General features: G+C 40.8%; 2 protein-coding genes across 6 annotated transcripts in view; one reads left to right on the forward strand and one right to left on the reverse strand.

Annotated features, from left to right (window-relative positions):
• Positions 1 to 12,003, forward strand: part of NDUFAF2 (NADH:ubiquinone oxidoreductase complex assembly factor 2) — a 69,393-nt gene extending 57,390 nt beyond the window's left edge. For both annotated transcript variants that reach the window (XM_074569058.1, XM_074569057.1), the window contains one exon: positions 11,382 to 12,003. In XM_074569058.1, coding sequence (XP_074425159.1) covers positions 11,382 to 11,639 — 258 coding nt within the window. In that variant the 3' untranslated portion in view covers positions 11,640 to 12,003. The remainder of the gene's footprint in view (positions 1 to 11,381) is intronic.
• A 1,971-nt stretch (positions 12,004 to 13,974) lies between these two features.
• On the reverse strand, positions 13,975 to 15,633 carry SMIM15 (small integral membrane protein 15). Of its 4 annotated transcripts, none has more exons than XM_074569060.1 (3): positions 15,473 to 15,633; positions 15,203 to 15,281; positions 13,975 to 14,519 (listed from the first exon to the last, which is right to left on the reverse strand). In XM_074569060.1, the coding sequence occupies exon 3, from the start codon at positions 14,490 to 14,492 to the stop codon at positions 14,271 to 14,273; it is 222 nt and encodes a 73-aa protein (XP_074425161.1). In that variant the 5' UTR covers positions 14,493 to 14,519; positions 15,203 to 15,281; positions 15,473 to 15,633; the 3' UTR covers positions 13,975 to 14,270. The 4 variants fall into 4 exon arrangements, 3 of the variants coding, with proteins under 3 accessions (XP_074425161.1, XP_074425162.1, XP_074425163.1); XM_074569061.1 differs by having other exon boundaries at positions 15,484 to 15,619; XR_012584839.1 differs by lacking the exon at positions 13,975 to 14,519 and adding an exon at positions 14,720 to 14,848 and having other exon boundaries at positions 15,473 to 15,578.
• Between the last annotated feature and the right edge of the window lie 1,696 nt (positions 15,634 to 17,329).

A 17,329-nucleotide genomic window follows, 5' to 3' on the forward strand; every position in this document is an offset into this window, starting at 1 on the left:
CTACCTTTGTGGTCTGTAATACCCCCTTTTTTTGGATGGTTTTTGCTTTTTTTTCCTGTCCTTTGCCCATCATCTTTTTTTTTTCTTCTTTCTAATATCAAATGACATATGTTAAACTTTATTAAAATTTCTGTTCCTTTTCTCTGCTCTGTTCAGTTACCATCCGTCTTTAGTATTTTATGTTTGGTTTTTTTTATATTTGTCAAACTTGTCTTTTATTCAGTTCTCAGCTATAGATCATAGAGTTTGCCAAACTGCTCAGGCTAAGAGGTGTCATGAAGAGCTCTCTGATCAAACTTTAATTGAAAATATTGCAGAGAGATGGCTTCACAAATCAGCTGGATCTTCCTGATCTTACCAATAGCACTGATGACCACATTTTGGGAACCAATTATGAATTGTCATTGATAATCATCATGACGTGTCAGTCACCTGCATGAGAATGAATGTGAGTTGTCCTTCCTTACACTGGTCAAGGTGGCTGGGTCATGACACCAGCTAAGTCTGTTGACGGTGTCCTTAAGACTTGATAATGTTTTGGGTTCGGGCCATTTTGTCTTCCACAAACACCTAAGTGATCTTTTTTTTTTTTTGTTCCCATTGCAAAGCTTTCATTTTCTCACAGAAGAAGTTACTTTACATTTCTTTTCTTTTTCTTTAGATTCTTTTTTTTTTTTAATGGAAGAACACTCCAGTGACTTCACAAGTCAACTTGTTCAGTGTTTTAAGTGTTTCACATACTCAATGGTTTCTTTCCTCCCTGCGGCCCCACCACTTTTTCCCCATTTTTGGAGGAGGTCACTTAGACTTCTGCGTACTAGGCTAGTCATAACCCAAGAATGCGGGTCATCCCCTGGTTATTTCTAATCTGACCAGTAAAGTAAAGCGTGTTAGCGGTTGGACGCATTGGGTTTTAAAAGCCAGCTTCTGGGATACTGGAAACAGTTGGTTGCCTTTTGATTTTATTACAGCTTGAAATATGCCAAGTCTCATTCTCAGCTCACTTATGATGAGGGCGATAACTTCGCAAATGAATGCAGATCAAGTTGATTCTTATCTTGGGCTTAGACAAATTCTGTTCCTATGGTAATCAGGGAGTCCATCTTGATCAAGAATTTTGGATCGTGGCTGCACCCAGAGTAAGCATGCATGCGTGCAGACACATGCGTATACACATACTGCTTTATAACAGGTGAGAACCTGAGCTTGTATGTGTATATCTTTGCATTACTATAGCATTATGTCATCTGTGCAGTTATATGGTGTATGATCATCTATTGTTGGCTGAGGAAAATTTATCATTACCTTTATTCCTGTGCAGCTGCAAATTATATTTTAAACAATTTAACAAGTGATGAATAATTAAGGAGACTATTACATTTCTTCATTATGTATATAGGAAACTAGAAGTATGGAGTATGTTTTTGGGCAAATAGGAAAAGTGTTCTTGTCTAGAGAGCTTATAGTTTTCAGCTAATTAAAATGTTTTAATGGCTACAAATACTAAAATATTTTTAATCAAATGCTATTTTGTGGAAGCAGATTTAATAATTTATTACTTTCCATGCAAATTAGTTTACCTGATAAGCATTAATGTTGTCAGTATATATTAACAAAAGTTGTCTTGGGATATAGCAGTTGTTTTATAGGAGTGATGTTCCATCCATGTAAATTATTTCTTTAAGAGACTATTCCCTTCCATTCTTTGAGTCATAATCCACGTTCAGTGCGGCTCATCAGCTACTGTAAGGTAAATGGAAACATGCTGTCTCGCATACACTGCTACCTCGCAGATTTTATTCTGGATACAGATTTCATTCCTGATTTAAACCATGGCATATTTATGTTTGGATTTTTCACATCTTGGTGTCAGAGCAAAGCAAAACTGCTTTTGGGAGACGGGGAAAAATCCTTCTCTTCAGGACTCCTTTTGGGCTTATGTTGCTATTCCATCACCAAAGTGGAACTCCCCGAATTTAAAGGATGTTAAACAACGTAACATCTTGTATAGGACCGCTGTGGATATGTCTCTGTCTTTTTATGTACCTTCATGAATTCCAGCAAAGTTCTGCTGGTAAGAACTTCTGGAGAATTCTCAGCGCTTTGTTGATAGCAACTTTGCATGGCATTAACAAGCTTTGCCATCTTTTCTACATCTGTTTTCATTCTGGGTCACAGTCCCTTAAAAAAAAAAAAAAGTGCTTTATTTAAAATTTGAGGTAGCATTATGTAAATATATTAAAAATACTAATGAAAGAAATTGTTATTTTCTGTTGGTGCAGCTCCTGCTTAAGATAGGGGTTGGATGCATGAGCTACTTGTAGGGTTTGGGTTTGGTGCCTGCTTCAGTAGAGTGTGTGTCTCTGTCTGTCTCTCATCTTTATACCATCAGTGCATATGTAACACACAGCCAACTTTTTCCCCCACATAGGTAGTGGGAGTCATATCAAAATTGGTTTAGGCATCTTGTGTCTTAAGACACATTGAGACTTCAGCTTCTAAGCCTGGAAGGAACCAAGAGGCATATTTTTAAGGATGTAGCAAACCTGAAAAATATCAGGCACATAGTGAGGTTTTAAGCCTTTCTGTGCCTAACTGCTATTTGTATTCTTCAGTATTTCTGATTTCAGAGGGCATCAGATTTTCAGGGGCTTTTAAAGAATCCTACTGTCTGTAACGTGAGGTACCTGAATGTATTTAGAAACCTAACCCTTATTTTTTCCCATAATAGACCTTGTAGCTACACACTATTCCAACAGTGTCCTGAGGTTCAAGAGTATCTGAGTAACTTATGGCCTCATCTGTAGAACGGAGATAGATATAAAATTACAGACCATCTTGGGGTGCCAGAAAATGCATGAGTTAAAACCAGAGAAGGTTCTCATGGCAATGCTTACAGAAACTGTTCTGGAGAGAAAGGTGGTTTATCTCTGAACCTGCCAATGTGATAACCTGCAGTTGTGTGCCTGTAGTAATACTTCTCTGAGAGCACAGATCTTTGTACTAGAAGTCACTTCATTGTTAAGCCAGATGCCACTTCCTTTGTAGTGCACACAGGGCTGCGTAGCTACAAGTGTTCTCAGTTTAAATTGAAACCTCACCTCTGCTTTGTATGCATGTGTATGTATGTTAATATTTCATGGGAAGTAAGGTAGAATTGCATGTTCCTTTAATTAGTGTCAAGAGCCTGAAAATAGTTTGAAATAGAAAACCACAGTAAATGACTGCTTTTCTCATGCATTCTGTACTTGTTACACAGTAATAAAACTCAGTGGCTTCTGAATTGCACAGTTGGATAGAAGGTGAAATGTTAAAAAAAGAAACTTTTTGTGACAGCTGCTGTCTTCTTTCAAACTATTTCTAGCATTTCCATAATTACCTGTTTTGACAACCGCCTTGTCAAGGGAGGAAAAATGTACTTCACTGAGTTGTAATAAGCATAAGGTTTCAATGATTGTTTCTCCCTCTCTTCCCCCTTTGCCCCCCCCCCGAATAATTACACTGAAATTACATTCTGTTTGGTTGCCACAATGCATACGCACTTTTCCCATTTATTTGATCATAAGTATTATTTATTTGAGAGATAGTATGATCAAAACTAGCTTCAGTCACAGAGATTAGTTTACACAGAATTCACGTTCCTTTAACCAGAATAGGATGCAGTTTAGAAAGGTCTTTCTTTGACACTGTTGGGACTGCACATTACAGTTTTGCTTCTATCTTCTTTCAAATGCTTCGGTTTAGAAGTTTGAAATGAGAGCTCTGACATGGAGATTGTACACTCTTGCATAAAGAATAGGGCTTAGCAAATGAGTATTTTATTCCTGAAGCCACAAAAAGCTGCAGAATATGATTTACAGTTTTTGGAAATGCTATTTAAAAAGCACAAGGATAAACAGCTCTCTGAGCAAAGTGTTTTCCGCCATTGTTGTCTGGAATCACAATCAGGATTGAAAATTTGGGACATACTCAAATGACTTGGCTTGCACTAAATAGTATTTTGCATAGTAAATTGTGCATGATTCCAGAGAGGATTATTACTCAATGTGAAAGGGCAGTAAAACTTGCCAGTATAAAGAGCTGAGCTACAAAGGTCTAAATAGAAGGAAGTGGTCAGAAAAGTCACTCAAAAAAAAAAATAAAAAATCGAGAGCTTGAGGAAGCCATCATCTTTAGAGTTTTTCCGTGTTATTCATTTTAGCTTTCTTCTCAGGTCTGAAACACAGGCATTTGTCAGCATCCACAGAGGAGTATCGAGGCACCAATTTGTCCCATTACTTCCCGTTTTTCCTATGCTGCAGATCCCAAGGCCATAGAAGAGAGAGCTGCTGCTCCTCTGCTACTGCTCTTTGTGTGGGAGGGAATGCACAGAGCATTGGCTCTGTCTCCTAATTCACTGTCAGCACAGCTGAACGGGGGTGGAGGGAGAAGTAAAGTGTACCATGAGAAGGGCTGGTACAGATTACATCATATGTAGAGTAAGGGGAAAGCGAAGATCAAACCGGGACTGAGTCACAGCTACAGTTCCTTGTTTACTCTCTGGGCATCAAGGCTATGCAGTGCCCTTTATTGAGGGCAGAGTGCAGGGCTGCCAGGCTAGTTTGTGATTTTTCGCTGCTACTACACAGTTTCATCTGTGATCTTCAAACTATATGTAGTTCTGTACAAAAAATCTTTGCAGTGTTATAAAAATAATTCAGGCACAAACCCCTCCTGACTCCATGTGTTGCCGACATGTTTTATGTTCCCATGCCTGTGCCTTTTCTCTTCCTTTTGCCTCCTATTACATGTTCTTGCCAAATACATGCGTGCTACACTGTGGTGCCCTAGAGACTATGTCATGCCAGAGATTCTGTAGCTTAGAAGTACCAATATAGTAATTTAGTAATAGTCAGCATCACTTCTCTGTAGATTTGATTTAAACAAAAATTACTGTGAGTTAGAATTAGTATTTAACTGATTTGGTTTGGTAGTAAATGTGGTATTAGCACTGCATTTAACACTAAATATTGGGCTATCATCAAAGCATACATTTGTACACGTATTTGTAATCAATACATTGCTTTAACACACATTGAGGAGTGCTTTAAACCTTAATTGCAATTTTTGTGCTGTTGATGATTGATTCCAAAGAATTAGGGCACCTCTCATTTACAGGATTAAGAACCCAGAATGCACAAACAGCCTTCATCTAGAGTGTAGCAGACAATAAAATGGAAGTCAGAGCTTGCCGTTTCCGAAACCTGTGCACTGTTAGAGGTCTGTTTCTGTACCTGCTAATGTTTAAAGGGCTGTTTCATGTTCCAAGCAAAAGTAATTGTTCTAAAACAGCAGCTATGTTAGCTTAGTAATTTGTTTGGATAATTTATCAGATCTATGTTCAAAGGTCAAAAAAGCTGTTCTACAAAACCTAGGCAATGAGAGATGCCATAACTTGTGATGTAGCTAACAAAGATCATTCAGATCAGTTTACTTGTGAATTATGCAGGGTGCATCCTTCTAAAAAATCACATGGAGTGCACAGAACACAGTCTGTTTTTTAAATTTGCAACTGATCAGACATTTGCTCACAAACTAAACCTGCATGAAGCAAGTCTTACATTGATTTGAACAATGTTGATTGTTGCTTGACGAAAGATATTTAGCACGTATGTTCTTTACAAAATTAGCAGTCAGTTGCCTCAGTGTTTTATTTAAATAAGTATCTTAGCAAAGCCAGATACGCCTTTCGAATCCAGCATGCTCTTCTGTTTTTGCCATGCACTGACACAGCCCTTCATTTATCACATCATTTCTTATTTGCAACCTGTCACTGCTGAGCTCGTGCTCAGTTGCTGAGTTAACAAGACCTGCCCTGCATCAGAACATTCGGTGCTTCCCAGTGACGAGGTCCTCCCTGTGCCTCCTACTCTTGAAATATGATGTAATATCTGATTATTTCATCTTGCCTATTTAACTTGTCAAACTGGAAAATGGAGTTTAGTTAACCAGTTTGGCAATATTATAAAAAACAGGTGAATTAGCTTAACTTCTAGCACTTTGCTGGACTTCTAGTTCATTTGTCAGTGAAGAAAAAATTCTGATGTTTTAAATTGTCTTATAACAATCAACTTTTTAATACTGTTCCAAAACAGATTTTTCCTTTACATTTGTTATTTTTTTAAAATTTTTGCTTACTTGTGTATATGAATTTTTAACAGGCAGAGTTCAAAGTTCAAGTTCATTCATGATTAAACATAAAATTTCAAACTAGACACACCAAAATGTAAGTATTCTATGAATACGTAGTCTCTGTACAGTTTAAACAAAGAACATTAATCTGTCCAGATATTTCTCAGTTCTGGCATCAAATAATAGTTAGCTAACCCTATTCAAATAAAGAGAAATCATGAGTATTTCAACATATGTAATTAAGATAACTTAGGAAGTTGGAATATTTTCCAAGACAACATGAAGAAGCTATTTATTTTTAATTTAATCAAAATACAAACCCATCTGAAATGAAGTGTGACACCTGGCTCAAAATTAATAATACATAAAACCCTTGTATTTATAGCTTTGTGTATAGCTGCTTTAGAAAATCATCCGTAAAGAACAAAACTGAAACAAGTACCAGTCTGTGAAAATAATCTTTAAAGATTCCCTCTTGGACATCATTACATTGGTACTGTACGTCTAGCCACCTGGATCCCTAGAACTACTTGTTCACAACTTTCCAGGAGATGGAAAATGCTCCATGAGAGACAAGTGGTGTTACAGATGATGGCTGACTTGAAGACTTAGAGGGAAACAGTAAGGAAGTAAGAAGAAGGGAGGAGGAGTTCCTCAGATTGTGGCATTCAGGAGGTGCTGCAGGATAGAAAGGGTTAATTTTCCCGTGGAGAAGGCTGGCAAGAAGTGTTCAGCAAAGGCTAGTCACTGATGAGCAAGACCCCAGCTGAAGGAGTAAGCAAGTCTAGAGAAACCTGTTTTCTATTTATGACATTTTCCTACCAGGAGGAACTACTTTTATTTATTCTGTAAGGCTACTAGTTTATTCAGAAAAGGGAAAGCAGTGACAATATGAGATCCTTTTGGAATGGGATGTTCTTTCACTCTTAATTTTCGGCCACAAAGCAGGTCTTCCAGTGCAGCCTGGTAAGCACTCAAAGTCCTTTGACCAGAGACAAACTTCTAGATTTTTTACCTTCTGTGGAGTAGAGGTGAATACAGTTTCCAAGCAGCAGAGGATGCTTGGTGATACATCTCAGCTGCCAGAGTTAAGTGATAGCTTTAAACAAAAATATAGTTTGCAAAAAAAGTGGAAATTTCATGCCAGTGGCATTGAAATACAGCAGCGCACTTAGAAACATGTCTTGGGCTGTGTTGCCCCCATGAGCAGGCTGTCTTTCATTCTTTGTGCACGCAGCTGTTACACCACTACTAAGATGTCAGGATATGCAGAAGTTGTCAGTTTCTAGATGAAAAGCAGCTTCCTCAAACTCCACATAGGGCCGCTTTTGCATTTCCTTAATAATAATGCTAGGTCCTTCAAGAAAACCCTAGAGATTGCTTTCTTAAACTCTGCTTTTCTAAGGAGGGAAGGCATCCAGCTCCAGCCATTAGAAGGATTAAAAACCTCATAGAGCTTACAATAATCAGCAAAGCTGGACAACCAGTTGTCTGCAGTGAGTAAAATTTCTTCTTTCACATCCCACTTAGAAGTAACTGTAGAACATGTAGTTGGACCTAGTTCTTGCCGCATTGTATGTATCTTGTTCCAAATGCTGGAAGCTGATACATTTCAAGGTGAACATCTACATGCAGGGATTTCAACTGGTATGAAACATAGATGGATGTCTTCAGGCATTTTTCATTTTTTAGTTTTGCAGCATAATCCAAATCCTTAGATTTCTCTTTTAATGAAAATGATGAAGGGCATTGCTGGTGCTCTTTAGATACCATGCACCTCCTGAGAACTGCAAGTTCAAATGGCTCTCATAATTTATTTGTATAAGGAGAGTGTTGGAAGAGCAAGCTAGCCCTTAGAAAACGGCAGTCACCTGGTATATACCATGTTCTTTGTGTTGGATAGAATTATTTTATATTTCCCGTAAAGGTTAGAGCACATTACGTATTCATGTTCTTACATTTCAGCAGAAAACTGAAATAGTATGTTTTGGAGGGGCAGTTTATAGTGAAGCTAGCCATTTTATAAAATATTTCAATTCATCTTGGAGGAGGAGAGAAGAGAAATGTTCTGAACCTGCCAATGTAAGTTTAAAAAAACCAAACAAAACAAACAAGCAAACAAAAAAGACAAGACTTTGTGAGCAGGTGATAGGAAGCCGTGTAGACCAGGAGGGTGTCTGCGGAGGAACCTTTCTAAGGCTCGCTGTATTTAAGTGCAGAGCCATGCAGATAAACTGAAGCCAAATTTGGAAGATAGTTCTAAAGATCCTGCACACTTCTAGTGTGTTTTAAGGATAATTCCTTCTACAAATATGCATGCAATAGATTCATTAAAATTTGCATTTTGAATGAAGCTGATTATCCTAATCAAATTTGGAACTACTTGGATCTTTTATTTAAATGCTTGTAATGGCAGGGAAACTTCAGTCTCATAACTGCTTCAAATTGCAGTGTCTATGGTAGTTGAACCAATAGTGTTTAGAAATACAATCAAAATATTTAAAAAAAAAAAAAAAGAAAAAGCATGTGTTCTAATGAGAATTGAGAATGAAGTGTTTGCTGGTGATAGTATTAGAAACAAGGACTCAGTGCCTGTGAGAGAATTTCACAGAACAAACTTGCCAGTATCAAAGGACAAGATGTTTATGCCAAGAAATCTAATCTGACCCAATTTTTCTAACATGCTCAAGATTCCTGATTCACATTTTCTTTAGTTTGAGCATAGAAACCCTGATTTCAGTTTACATGTTAGTGGCATGAATTTAGTGCACGGCATGGATGTGTGCAGACACTTTGAACTTGAAAATTTTTGTCCTGGTGTGGACTGTATAGAAGAATCTGAACTAGTCACTTCAGTTTGGTTTTTTTTTTAACTATGTTTGCTAATGAGGATCATTCTTCATGCTTTTTTCAAGATCAACATGGTTATTTTACTAGATCACAACTATGCGTTGGCCGGTGAAAGCTGATTAAAAGAGCCTTACTTGAGTCTGAAAACCAGACGACAATTATACATCAGCATTTAAAATGAACTTGGAACATTTGGAATTTAGTTACAGCTGCTATTACCTGACTAAGATAACTCTGTTAAAGTAATCACAGGAAAAGATTTGAAGTTAGCAAGTCGCAGTTAAGTGAATTACATTCGTATTTTAATAAATCATTTCATGCTGTTTTAGCAGAGACTATGATGCAGTCTTCAGATATCACAAAGGTGTATAACCTTGCTTCTTAGTGGGGGAATACAAGCACCGTAGGAGTAATGCCCTTGAAATCAGTAAGGTCACGGTAGGGTTATACAGGTGTATGGTAAACAAGGACGGAATTGAGAGACGTGATAATGAGGTTTTGCTATACTGACTGTTGAAAATTTGACCTTGTTACACTCAGCAATATTTTTGTTTGAGTATGGGAGAATTTTCTACCTCTCCCTGCCCACCTTCAGTATGTGAAGTGTTTTACTTCTGCTCTGTGCATCTGTGAGTTTTAAGTATAGAGGCAATTAAGGACTCAGAAAAAGGTGTTAGTTTTCATGGTATCTCTAAGGTTTTCTTTAAATACTGCTTTTTTAAATGCTCTTAAATTTTCACATACTTGCTATGTCATCTCTTGGCAGTATCACATGTATTTTAATGCCATTCCTAAAGTAATGTCATGGTCTTCTACTCAAGAGAGAAGTGCACTGGTCTCGTTTCTCCTTAGCTCTTCCATATGCTTGTAATCCAGAGAAAGCTGCTCAGCCGTTTTCCTCCAGTATCCCAGTGGAAATGTGGATGTTAGCAGCTTCCTCGTTACATAGTGTTGATTATAGTTAAGTTGTATTTGGGTTCAAAGTGTCATAAAAATTTGTATCATCTTTCTGCTTTCCTTTCTAACGCTCTTTGCTATCTGCCCTAACAAAAGCACAGAGAAGTCTTGTTAGCAGAATTTGCAAATCATCCTTCTAATAGGAAGCATAAGCTAACAGATAAAAAATAGATTTCAGTATTTTTCAGGGCTTTTTTCTATGTGTTTACTTTGAGAGTTGTGTTTTCCTTTGAAAAATATGGCAAGGTGTACTAACAGCTGTTTTTCCATTATACCTGAGGATAAGCCAGTAATTGCACTTGCTTCAACTAATAGCCTCAGCGTTTCTCAGTGGAAACAGCCAAATCCCAGTTCAAGTCATGTTCACTAGTGAATTTCCAGCTTTAACCTGTACCAGCCGTGGTTCATACAGAGCTTCATGAAGTTGAATCGGCAAGTTGTATGAGCCTTCTCCGAATACACGTCCTGGGTGGTTTTTTTGACCTTGCAGTGGGATCATGCATCAGATGGTTGTTTCACTTTATCAGGGGTGGAGGTAAACCTCTAAAACTAGATCACTTTTGTTTGAGTTTTTTACCTGTGCAGAGGCAGTAGGTATGATTTTACACCCTTTATGAATGCCATACATTTATTTTAGCTAACACAGCTGGTAGATGCATAGAGTTAACATAAAGCTGGCCTCAGCAGTGTTGTGCTCAGTGTCCTCATCACAGTACCCATCTCATCAGAGGATGTGTTGTCCTCCCTTGCTGCTTGGACCATGCCACTCCTTGGCCTTGCTGAGCTGTTATGCTTTGCCCCACCTCCTCCCCCACTACCACCCCCCTCCTGTGTTTTTTCTCCTGAGTTACTAGTACCATCTCAGTAGTTTCAGTTCTGTCCTGTTTTTTTTTTTAGTTATTTTATTCATTTGTTAATCTGGCATGGCTTCGGGCTAGGTACTAGCAGAGTCAAGGTTGCACATCTCCCAAAACTGCACAGATACCTGAAGTCATGGGCGTAGTGAGTTACAGGAGAAAATGCAAGTGACAAATAGCTATATCATAGTAAGGCCTACACAGAAGACAATGTAAACGGTAGCCTTATTTTTAGTGCATTTTCACATTTGTTGATGACTGTTGTTTAATTTCTTTTCCTTTTTGATCCAATAGTATAGTGAAACTGGGGTACAACAATGCAGTTTTGCTTCAACAACATGATCAAAGCATTAAGAGCACTTTAAACAAGGGCTGAAATTGCAGTTGTAGAAAAACAGTTAATTTTCACACATTTTATTTCTTACGTACCTGAAAATTTGGATTATAAAATTAAGAAAAACAATGACGGCTTGAAATGTTTTATTCCAACATTGTGCATTTGATTTACTTCTGATTTATCTCATTGTCTTTGTCCTGTGTTCTTAGGAGATTCTGAAGAATGAAAATTACAGAGAAGAAATGAAACAGAAAATCAAAGATGTATCCGAAAAGGATAAACTGCTTCAGGCCAAGGAATACAAGGAGGGACTTGTTGCTGAACCAGTTCACACTCAGGTTAAAGGCCACGCGTCAGCCCCTTACTATGGGAAGAAAGAGCCTTCGCAAGACCCAACGAGCATCGCCAGCACCTTTCAGCCAGGTTCCTGGATGCCACCCGGCAGTGGTAGTGGTCACAATAAGTAAACCACTGCAATGTACAGATATTGCTAAGATATTTTAATGGCCAACATAAACAGTTGTTATATGTAAGTGAGTGTGCAATAAAGTAATATTAAAGCCATTTCATTGATTTTTGCAGAACTGTTCAAATAGGCTTAATCACGACAAACCTACTGCAAAATGTTTGGCTTTAGTGGAAAACAGGATGTGTTACTAAGTAAGTTTGTTTTTGACAGTTGCTGTTCATAGGTTACTTGTAAAATCATAGGTAAGTTTTCTAGCTAACTTAATTCTCTTAAATAAATCTAAATTGTTTTTTCCTTGAAGACTCATTTGTTTTTAAAATTGTTTTTCATGTAATAAATATTAGTTAATCTGTACACTTAAATTTTCTGAAACCTAGGCATCATTTTAAGATACTTCTTCAGAATGCTTGTTAATTCCTGTGGCAGTGCCAGTGTGCTTTCCTCTGTCAAGTGGATGGAAAAGTTGATTTCATTAACAGGAATCACTGACACTACACTGACTATGCACTGTATTAATTAATCTTAAGACACATTCTTGTAACTTAAATTTAAGAAAACAACATATTTGAATATTTGATTTGCAGCTAGCAGTTGGATAAAATCAGGCTGAGTTAAACTACATATAACTTCCAACAGAGGTTGGAAGCACTTGGTAAAGCTGATGGAAAATAACGCAGGCTTTAGGACAAGGGGCTGTCATTAATATTAAAATAATTAGGTTTTATTTTTAGTATGTGGGGACTTCCCTAAATTAATAGATTTATTTGGCCATAGTTTGGGTACATATAATGTGCAAATTACTTGCTTAGAGATGATGTTTGAGAACTTCAAGTCAAAATAAAGACCAAAAAATTTTTCAAAAAAAGTATCAAATTTATTTATGTAGTGCATCCTTTATTGGTTCTCCATGTGTTTTAATCTATGTAGGTATCAAAGGTGGAACACATACACACTTAACAATACTTGAGACAAAACAGCAGAGACTTATTTCCATGTATTTATAAAATGCCAAAATGTCATTTTCTAATAATGCTTGCTTTGACCAACAAAGTTGAAAGATGATCAATAATACTTCACATTTACTTTAAGTTATTTCACATAGAGTCTCCACTTCTAATCCCCCTTTGTGTAAGCCAGCTCTCTAGGTCTCCTCATCTGAACAGTGCTATTATTTTTAAGCATAATGAAGGACTCATTGCCAGAAAGCACAACTCTGTGCTGCCATTTAGAAATATGCTGTCTGAAAACCTAATGCTCTTCAGCATTAAAACCACAAGCTCTTTAGAACTAGACTATTAATAAAAAATCAGCTTTGAAAAATTAATCACTTCTGTTAGAAAAACATGTATTGGAATTAAGGTTAAATAATTTTGGCATATTTACAACACAAACCCCACATGGACTTTTTCCAGTATGGCAGCAGAGTTTCAAGGGCCATGAGAACAAATATCCCCAAAATCATAGAATCACAGAATGGTAGGGGTTGGAAGGGACCTCTGGAGATCATCCAGTCCAGCCCCCCTGCCAGAGCAGGGTCACCTAGAGCAGGTTGCACAGGAATGCGCCCAGGCGGGTTTTGAATGTCTCCAGAGGTGGACTCCACCACCTCTCTGGGCAGCCTGTTCCAGTGCTCTGCCACCCTCAAAGTAATGAAGTTCCTCCTCATGTTGAGGTGGAACTTCCTATGCTCAAGTTTATGCCCAGAAGGTCCTAAATCAAAGGTAGCCAGAAGGTTAGCTAGTAGGAAGAACTACTGTCACCAGCACACACATCCTTCTTCTATACTCTCCCACAGCCACCCCTTATAGGTCACTAGGCCACCTGAGCCTTTGGTCTCACCCCATTTATGGCTATTCTTTGAGGCATAAAAGCTTCTGCAGGCAGAAACAAATTAGCTACAAGTGGAGCATTCAGGTGATTGTTAGGGAAAACAAAACAACATAGTAATGTATTTTGTAGAACATAAGTGGCTTAAGACAAATGAAGATCATACGAACAAGAAATCAGTTTCCTTAAATCTGGGCTAAATTTAAAAACTGTCAATGTCTGGTAGTTCAGGAAACAGGAAAAGCTAAGTTAGGTTCTTTTTGCAGATAAGTCCCACCTACAGCAGCCCCTACAGGCAGCAGCTGAATGAACCACAGGCCTTAGAGGAAATCAGTAAGGGATGCTAATGAACTCCGAAACTAGTGTATCTCAGCTCTGCTGAAGGTATACCAAAACTTGCCTTTCTGTAATCCAGTTTACCATTCACATAATTTGACAGTTGTGAAGTCATAGCTCAGCTAAGGAAAAAAAAATAAAACCATAATGATCTACCTCCAGAGCCACCCAACAGATTAATTTTTTTTAATTTAACATGCAAATTTAGAAAAGCAACGTGCACTAGAACACAAGTAGTAGATTAAGTGACTGTAGTAAGTGTCACTTGGGCAAACTTTAACACAAGTCATCTCAGCAGAAAAAAAAAATACACTGAGGGGATTGAATTTCATACTTCAAGAAATAACATGATCAAGTATTAAAGGAGAGTTACAACACAAAACATACAAGTGTTTCATGTAAAAAGTGGATTTTTTGCACATGAAAGACCATTGTTTGTTTTGTTGCTGTTTTTTTTCCCCCCCATTTAATCCTTCTTTCGTTTGGCTTTTGCAATATTCTCTTGGCGTTTCTGTTTCTTCTTTTGCTCTCGCTCCCTGGCCTCAATCATTTTTGCAAGCTTCCATGAAAGCACTGCACTAATTACAAACAATGGTGTCAGGGCCAAGATCACTGTAGTAAGAAAGCCGTATGGGTCCTTTGCAGCCCACTCCACGATGTATTCAGCCCAAGCCTTAATATTGATCATTTTTTCGGTTTTTCTATTGGGAAAACCCTATAGAATAAAAAAAATAGTAACTTCTGAGTATTCAGAAAAATAAAAGCACACATACACAATAATTACCATTTAAATTTAAGTCATCATCTTTTGTTATTAAAGAGCAAGCTCATTTTTGCAATAAGTAGTGCATATTATGTGAAAGCGCAATGCAGAGTGTTGCCCCTACCTTAAAGTGCGCTGTTTACAAAGTAATTGGGCATTTCATCCAACAGAACTTGAGATACTATCAAGAAAAAATTGCTACGTGGAAAAAAAGCGAAGCCTGTGCTTCTTCGGAAGAGACGGGAAGGGAGCCCAGTTGGCTTCTCTCTCTCTGGGTGTTACTGGGGAGGCGAGGGACGGGGCCACTGCTTTAGTTAGTGGCCCAGCACCAGTCGGCGACTCAAAAACAACGCGAGAACGGCGCCGGCAGCGCCCACGGCGGTGCCCGAGCGCAGGCCGAGGTCGCCCCGGGCCGCCCGCCAGCGCCCAGACGGGGCGGGAAGCGCGGAGCACCTCGGCCCGGCGCCTGCTCCCGCCAGCCGCCACACGGACGCCTCCCCGGCGACCCCTTCCCTGACGACACCGCCGCTGCCGCCACTCAGACCCGCCCCCCCCGCCCCCGGCCCGTTAACGGCCGGCCGCGCGCCCCGCCCCGCCCAACGGCCGCGCTGTGGAGGCCGCCGCGCCACCCTCACCGGCGGTAGGGGGGGAACCCAGCGCCGCCTCGGGCACCCTCCGGTCCTGCCGAGCGACGGAAGGGCGGCGCCGAGGTCCCTGCGGAGAGAAGACACAGGCCGTGAGGGAAAAGCGCCCGCCGCGGCCCGCACCCGGCAGCGCTCCCCTCCGCCCGGCCACAGGTAGCCGCCGCCCGGGGGGGCACGGAGCACGGCGGGAAGGCATGGCCGGGGCGCGGGGCGGGAGGGCCGCGCCGCCTCCCCTCACTCCCGCCCGCCGCCCCACGGTACCGCTGCCCTACGGTACGAGCGCCAGGCTGCCGAGCGGAAACAGGAAGGAAGGGGCCGCTCCGCCTATGCCGGCCGGGGAAACGGAGCGGGCCCGCCGCGGCTGGATAGAGCGGGCCCGCCCCGCTCCGCGCCCGCCTCCGCCCCCTCGGCGTCACTCGGGGCGGGGCAGCGCCACACCCGCACGTACGGGCCTGGGCGGGGGCGGAGCGGCCGCGCCCCGCCCCGGCTGTGCTTCCCGTGGAGATCCCCGAGCCGCTGCCCCCGCCCGCGGGCGTGTGCGATGCGGTTAAAAAAGGCTGTGTCAAGGGAAAAAAAGCGTTCCCAAGGTATCGGAGTGGGTTATTCACGTGGTGAAATAACCTCGTGGAGGCCGGTGTCCGGATGCAGCTGGCGGCCGGTGGCAGCCTGGCAGGGATCGGTGACCCGCTCCGGCCGGTGCCCTCCCCGCAGGCGCGGTGGTGTCACTGGCCTCACGTCTGCCTTTTCTCTGCCGTCATAGTGCCGCTCAAGTGCAGGGTAGGATCTGGGGGGAGACCACAAGTAACTTCTCCCGGTGGCTTGGCAAGATGTGTCTCCTGCACCTCCCGGGACATGCTGACCCGCTCCGTGCGCCTCTCAGCGAGGAGCTGCAGCTGCCAGGGGTGAAAGGTGAAAGAGCCCTGGGAGGGCTGCGTCCTGCTACTAGGGCTGTGTTGGCAACACTGCTCGCCGCTGAACTGACCTCAGCAAAAACACTCAATCTGGGTGACTCTTAAAGCCTTTAATACTCTCATATTGAAAATTCAGAGTTTGAGATTTTGCTCTATGTGTGTAGCACGCTTCTCGCCTTCTACACACATGTTCGTGCACACACTGATCTGAATAAAAGCTTCATTATATTTTCAAAGCAAAGTAAAGCATACATTAGGGTATTATGTTTGTTCATGAGAAAATCTTGCAATCACTTAAGGTGTATTGGTCAGTTCAGGAGTTCCTTTGTAGCATAACAGCAAATGCTATAGAGGCATTCTGCTTTTGGATGTCTTTTCTTTCTGTGAATATTTATATTATTTAAAGGGCAGCAAACAGGCTAATAAGAAATACATTTTGTCAATGAGTAATTGACAGAGGTCTGACTAATCTAAAATGCTTTAGATTGAGTATGTTGAATGCAATTTTGTGCAACATACAAGTTTTCATTATTTGTGGATTGTTATTCAAAACCTGTCTATAGCATTCAGGCACTTGTAGTAACTTTTGAGAATAGAATAGAATAGAATAGAATAGAATAGAATAGAATAGAATAGAATAGAACTAGACTACTTCAGTTGAAAGAGACCTGCAACGATCATCTAGTCCAACTGCCTGACCAATTCAGGGCTGACCCAAAGTCAAAGCATGTTGTTAAAGGCATTGTCCAAATGCCGCTTATGCACTGACAGGCTTAGGGCATCAACTACCTCTCTGGGAAGCCTGTTCCAGGGTTTGACCACCCTCTTGATAAAGAAATGCTTCCTAATGTCCAGTCTAAACCTCCCCTGGTGTGGCTTTGAACCATTCCCACACGTTCTGTCACTGGATACCCGGGAAAGAAGGTCAGCAGCTCCCTCTGCACGTCCCCTCCTCAGGAAGCTGTAAAGAGCAATGAGGCCGCCCCTCAGCCTCCTTTTCTCCAAACTAGACAAGCCCAGAGTCCTTAGTCACTCCTCATAGGGCATTTCTTCCAGCCCTTTCACCGGCTTTGTTTCCCTCCTCTGGACGCGTTCAGGGGCCTTCGCATCCTTCTTAAATGGTGGGTCTCAGAACTGCACACGGTACTGCAGTTGAGGCCGCACCAGCGCTGGATACAGTGGGATAATCCCCTCTCCTGACCGGCTG

This window comes from Larus michahellis, chromosome Z, assembly GCF_964199755.1.
Source record: "Larus michahellis chromosome Z, bLarMic1.1, whole genome shotgun sequence".
In the NCBI taxonomy this organism is placed as follows: domain Eukaryota; kingdom Metazoa; phylum Chordata; class Aves; order Charadriiformes; family Laridae; genus Larus; species Larus michahellis.

What these genes read in the sequence shown, in the direction of transcription:
- SMIM15 (XM_074569060.1), bottom strand. Translation starts at nt 14,492, where the DNA reads ATGATCAATATTAAGGCTTGGGCTGAATACATCGTGGAGTGGGCTGCA.